This window comes from Rosa chinensis, chromosome 6 (genome assembly GCF_002994745.2).
Source record: "Rosa chinensis cultivar Old Blush chromosome 6, RchiOBHm-V2, whole genome shotgun sequence".
NCBI classification, from domain to species: domain Eukaryota; kingdom Viridiplantae; phylum Streptophyta; class Magnoliopsida; order Rosales; family Rosaceae; genus Rosa; species Rosa chinensis.
Genome location: NC_037093.1, coordinates 66567110 through 66573779, shown reverse-complemented (window position 1 = coordinate 66573779; position 6670 = coordinate 66567110). Strand labels below are relative to the sequence as shown.

The following is a 6670-nucleotide window of genomic DNA, read 5'->3' as shown; positions in this document are numbered from 1 at the left end:
TACTGCCAATATATTTTTATGGGAGCTTCTATTCATACCTCCAAAATTGGTATTTGGACCTCTTTCTTTTTCTAAGTAATAGTTGAGTTTGTCAACTCATGTCAAATTACCAATAAAGACATTAATAAGGAAAAAAAAAAATCTCTTCTTATCTCTACGAACAGTAATAGTCTTCAATTTGGAGAAAACTTTCTCCTCCACTGTAAACCTTCAAATATATATCGCCAAACGTTATTTAACGTTGTAGTCAAAATTTTCAAAATTTGACTTCCCTCATAAAATGAAGGATGAACTTTCAAAAAGAAAAAAAACTGCTTTATCCAAGAACTCGTAACTCCACCAAAGTCGTCCATCACCCATAATCCCCAGGATTCATGAGAAGTTATACCATGATCTTGGCCAAAAATAGCTACAGATTCATTCCACGCCATAAGACACAAAACATAACTCCACATATAGGTCTCATATACAAAATCTGGAAGCAACATATTACAAAATACCTCATCACCCATATCAAACGAAATGATCACTGGCCTAATTAATATGATGCTCCTCTTGAAGATCATAAAAATTTTGGTATTCCTTCAGTTGCTTGAGCTCATTCCTCTGTTACTCATATATGGAGGATAAACTTTCAAAAAAAAAAAAATGCTGCAATTCTAAATCTTCAAAAACTGAAGGAGGTCTAACTACTGATTTTTGAAAGTATAAATAGAATCTAATAAAAAAGAAAAGAATTTATTGATTTTATTGGACGATAGTCATTATAGGAAAATTAGAGAGGTGTAGATAGCAAATTGAATATTTTGTAAAAGCAAGTTTGAGGTTTATTAAGTGGGGAGGTCCAAATGCCAAATTTAGAGATATGAATAGAAGCTCTCTATTTTTATGTTTTTCGTTACTTCTCTACCACAAGGGGGAGTTGGAGGTGTTAGTGTTGTATTTGTATGCATAGATATGGAGAGGGAGAGAGAGAGAGAGAGAGAGAGAGAGAGAGAGAGAGAGAGAGAGAGAGAGTTGGGTTGGGCCTTGACCTAAACACGGGTTTCAACATCTTATCCTACACTTGCCCTTTTTGTTAGACTCTGTACTATAAGTTTATGGGCTTCCTTCCATTTTCCTCACCCAAAAATATTTCAGCCGCATAATCCAAACATTGATTGTGAATCCCAGTCGAATCAAATACGAAAACCGTACCAATCAAACTCCAAGCCAGTCCACAAGTCATTTGTGTTAAATCTTTAAATATACAAAAACAAAATCTTTAATCATCTATAATTAAGCTAATTTATTAGGAAAAGCGTGTCATGCAATTTTAGTAGAGGTCGGGGAAAATGTTGAGAAAGTGTAAAATTCATTATCGCATTTTTGTTTCTCCAATTAATTTGATATAATGTACTTGAGGAAGTTGAAGACGAAGCTTCACTGAAACAAGGACTATTAGCTCTCAAATTTGACCTCGTTGTAGATTTCATGGAAATTTCTCTTAACTTGAAAAAATAATTTCGAGATCTTATACTATTTAGGACAATCGTTGACTACCTTGACACATGCTTTCCATTTCAATCCACCGCGTAGAGTATTCACTCAATTTCTTGAAAAATCTGCTCTATGCTTGCCCATGTTCTCCTCTCATTATCCTTTCTTCTACTCCACGCAAATGCAATTCAGTTCACTTTGGAGTTCTTAATTAGAAGAAGAAAATTCAGTTAATTTTGGAGTTCTTGTTTCGACTTTTCAGTATATTCAGGCAGGCTCGGTGATTCGTTCAAAAACGAAAACAATAACAATAGCCATACTTAACTCTACAATACAGGTAACTTCATTTCTTTTCTTGTTAAAAAATAGAATGCTATTGTTCTTCAATTTTTCTTTCTCGTGATCTAGCTGTTGTGGAATGAAATTCAGAATCTTATTTTGTTCAAACTGATCGATTGGGTGGTGGTTTGATGTATGATATCTTATTTTGAACGACTCCTTGGATTCTATACGTGTATGATTACTTGCGGTAGTTGCATTACTATGCCAGTTTCTATGTGTGAATGATGTCAAATGATATAAAGTTCATGTCCTAAAGTTTTCGATCGATGAGAATAATACTGAGTTGTATATAAGATTTTAGAAACTAGAAAGCAGTCTTCGAGGTCATGGTTGCTTTGAGTAGCAACTTGGTGCTTGTATAGGTTCTGACGACTAAAGAATGGCCAAAGTAAAACCATAATGAAAGAGATTATAGTGGATCATTCCTTGGCTACGCTATAGTTAAAGCTTTGATCCTAGCTGACTTGTCTGATATTATGCTTTAATAGATAGGTATAGAGATGTCCTGATTTTGTTCATTTTTATCTAAAAGAAAAATGAATATGAATTATGATTATTTTATAAAACTTATTTTAAGCTTAACTTGTTTCATCGGTGAAACCTCTTGTATTGTTGTCCTCTTTATATTTGGTAGTTCTTGTTATCCTCTTCATATTTAATAGTTCTTATCATATATTTTTTATTATAATTTATTGAGTTTTAAATCTCCGTTTTATTAAGAACTAACAAAACACATACAACACATCTCGCCGTACTTGAAAGTATGATATGCTCGATCGATCTCAACTATTCTTGGCATCAAGTAACAAAGATTTCAAACTAATCAAGCGGGTATTGACGATGGAGCAATTCTCATGTGAGAGTGGAGACAATAGGGTTTAGACGTAGGTGGTGTTCTAGCGTGAGTGTCTGGTTAAAGACGAACTCCTCCTGTCCCACATCTCGTCTTCTTTTTCTCTTTTCTGTTTTTCCGTTCGGCCAAAACCTAACCCCACCACCTTACTCAATGACTTTTGCATTAAAAGCTGTAAAAGGTCAACTCTCTCCACCTCTCTGTCTCCAATTAAAGTATTAAACCCTTTCCCTTTCTCACTCTCCCTCTCTCTCTCTCTCTCTCCCTCTCTCTGTGCTGGTCAGCCATCCAACGGCTAATCGATCTCTCCCTTTTGACCTCATCCCCACTCATTTATTTCACGGTCTCCGAGCAGTTCAAAGTTCCCAGCCGGATTCCGCCACGTGTACACACCTCACTGGCTCCTCAGTTTGACCGCGCGCAGACGAAAAGAACAGAAGAGATAGCCCAAATATATATGCCTTTGCAAAATTTGACTCTAGTCCCCTAGCCTGCTCTCTCTTTTTCTTCTCCACCAAGACTTATAAATAAATCTCCATCTTTCTCTCTAGCTTTGCACTACTTGTCGTTCTTCTCCATGGCTGTGGACCTCATGATGGGTCTGGTTGACAGCTTTGCGGCCAAAATGGAAGAGAATGACGTCAAGGAAGCAGCCTCGGCTGGGATCCAGAGCGTTGAGAAGTTCATAAGCTTGATGTCTTCTTCTTCTTCAACCCCTGAAAGTGCTGCCATGGAATACAAAGCTGTTGCGGACATGGCGGTGAATAAGTTCAGAAAGGTCATTTCATTGTTGGATAGAGGAAGAACCGGTCACGCTCGTTTTCGAAGAGGTCCTGTGACTACTACCAGTCCACAATCGCCACTAGTTTTGACCAAAGAAACAGAGCAGTCTTCATTTCAGTTTCAAGAGGCTCTAAATACGAAGACAGAGCAATCCCAATCCTCATCTGCTTTCAAGGTTTATTGTCCCAAACCGGTTCTGCGTTTACCGCCTCTGCCAAAGACTAGTACTAGTTTCCATTTCTCGGCTACGCCGGCGGTTTCAGGTTCGAATTCGTTTATGTCTGGGGACGGCGAGACTACTACTCTGCAACACTCGGTGTCGTCCGGTTTTCAATTGACCAACATGTCAGTGTCTTCTGCTGGTAAGCCTCCTCTTCCTTCTTCGTCGTTAAAGAGGAAGTGTCATTCTGTGGATGATGCGGCGGCTCTCAGGTGTGGCTCGTCCTCTTCAAGATGCCACTGTTCCAAGAAAAGGTTTGTCTTTTCATCACCATCTCTGTATTTTCTTGATGTGGGATTTGATTGAAATTTTGAAATGGTGGTTTTAACTTGAATTTTGTGGATTGAACAGGAAATCAAGAGTTAAGAGAGTGACGAGAATCCCTGCTATTAGTACGAAAATGGCTGATATCCCAGCTGATGAGTATTCATGGAGAAAGTACGGCCAAAAACCAATCAAGGGTTCCCCTCATCCAAGGTACCATTTTGCATATTGGTTCATCCTGATCCATTAAGTTGCACAAAACTTCCCTTATCTAATACCGAATAAGGAATCAATCGAGTAGTGTAGTTTCAATACTTTCGAACACTGTGTATCCGTATTATTTTGTGACTTTGTTTACTCATTCATAAAAAAATCTTGTTCTTGTGATAATTGAATGTTGTTAATCCGATTAAGGGATTGAGTTTGCTGAATGTGTGGTTTGGTTTGTGTGACAATTTTAGAGGGTACTACAAGTGCAGTAGCCAGAGAGGGTGCCCTGCACGAAAACACGTAGAGCGAGCTGTAGATGATCCGAGCATGCTGATAGTGACGTACGAGGGCGATCACAATCACTCCCAAGCTGTCACGGAGGCCATGGCAGCCATCGTCCTCGAATCGTCGTAGTCAACTCATCGAGCGGCCAAAACGGCGCCAACCACAATTCTTCGTCTTTATTAAAGTTTGGGCAAAAATAGTCAACTCTCACAGTCTCCAAGAGGATTAGTGGGTTCATATTTTTATTTTCCTTATGGGTTTATTCTTATTCTTTTGATGATCTAGAGCCTTGTTTAGAGATGGAAAAAAAATGATATAGGATTAGGAATAGAGAAGATGATGGATTTGGTGCAAGGTCAATGAATCAATGCTAACTAATGGCTTTTTGTTTATTAATATGTTTATGCTCCTATACTCGTTTAATATATCATTGTGGAGTTTGCTGACTCTGCGCACTTCTACTTGCTTGTTAGTTGTTCCAATTCCCACTTCACTTTTAATTCATTGCTAGATCTATTGAAAATAGTGAAGAGTCTTATGTGGATCAAGATCTGCCTGCATTAAACTGAAATTCTGCGTGTGAGTACCACACACCATCACTTAACTGCGGTTGATCTCTCATTGCTCTCTCTCTCTCTCTCTCTCTCTCTCTCTCTCTTCTCTCTCTCTCTCTCTCTCTCTCTCTCTCTCTCTCTAACCTATAATTTCCAAACTACCCATCGACATTCATAATCTGAAACCCTTTGCAAATCTCCTTCATTTCGAGTCTATATAGAAATGGGGCCCGTCACGAAGGCCTTCAATCGAAGAAATAAATAGCTTCTCAAACTCGCGGCTCTCGGGCGTCGAGTTACGGTGCTTATAGGATTTACAATTGTTAATGCTCAGAATATCATCACCTGATGTCGATTTTTGATAATGTGGACGGGGGGTCCAATCTTTTGATATGTGTATGGTTCGTGAAGTCCCACTATCTGTCAAGAGAAATACAACGGCGTCAAGAGGGGAGACCGCGGTTGGCGGTCTTCGCTCCTCCGATGTTAAAGTTAAACGATGTACTTGTATTGACAAATGCAGCGGTAAATAGCTATTGAATGCGTCCTCAATGAAGAGAGAGAAGTTGACCTTTTATAGGTGAAATAGTTAGTTACCTTACTATTGTTTTCGATGTGGGACTGAAACCCTTTAGTTTGCTAAGTTTTGGTTCTTTCTGCAGAGACAATTTTGGGTGGCGCTTGTCGGCGCGTCAAGGCATGTCTCGACTTGGAGTTGGCTTGCCAGTGGAGGTTATCTTAGTGTGTTTCCAGAGATCACTCCACTGAGGTCGTTCCGCCAAGGTGACATGGTTAAGTATGAGTGTTAATTATGGCCGGCATTTGCCATGTATATACAAGTCCCCCAAGTCCCTAGTCAAGAAGGGATTTCTTGGTTAGGGAGTTACCACAACTAAGGCGGAACCTTCAGTTACATGTCGGGCATAATTAGTGCGAGTGCGTCGTCAACCATGGATTTTGTTTGAGCGAGCGCTTTTTGCCCTTTCGGGTGGGCCCCTGCTGAGGATCAACCACAGGATGAGCCCGATCACCTCTTCTCTCGTTCAAATTCTTTCCTTCTTTCTTTCCTCCACCCGATCAACGCGGTTTACAGATCTTTTCTCTCTGATTCCCTCTCACTCTAAAAAGAAGGCAAAAGAACATAATAGGGCAAAGTGAGTGAGCTTGATTTCGTTTGACAAGGCTCACCCCGAATTCCACCCTAGAATCCGAAGTGGCCCTGCGGGACCTACCTTTAAAGGAGATTTACCAAAAATTTCAGCATAACCTCCCTTAAAAATGGTTAACCCAAAAACCTGCGGAAAACCAAAATTCACTTCTAATTATCCAACCACAACTCCTGGAGCCACCCTGCTCCCAAATTCAAACAATCATCCCAAAGCTAATATCATCGTACATAATCTCCAAAGGGTACAAGTTACTACAATCACCAAAGTTAGGTCATAGACCTCAAATATAATACATATAAGTTGGGTCACATATCCCTTAGTAATCAGAGCATTCTAGGAATATAAAAAGACGAGGAATACAGTAGGTTAACTAGGTAACCTACAGAATGTGATGGCGGAAGCAGGTGCGGTCACTATGGCTCACACTCGAACACCGAGCAACAATACTGCAATCTGGGCATTTGAAACCGAAGGGGCCAGGGAAAAGTATATAAAAACGTTAGCGTGAGTG

At 39.6% G+C, this 6670-nt stretch overlaps 1 protein-coding gene across 1 annotated transcript; it reads left to right on the top strand.

The window, feature by feature from the left end:
- Positions 1-3137: 3137 nt before the first annotated feature.
- Positions 3138-4899, top strand: LOC112172627 (probable WRKY transcription factor 7). The gene is made up of 3 exons (XM_024310028.2): positions 3138-3931; positions 4029-4154; positions 4403-4899. Exons 1-3 carry the CDS (start codon positions 3252-3254, stop codon positions 4563-4565), a joined length of 969 nt encoding a protein of 322 aa, XP_024165796.1. The 5' UTR covers positions 3138-3251; the 3' UTR covers positions 4566-4899.
- Positions 4900-6670: the final 1771 nt, after the last annotated feature.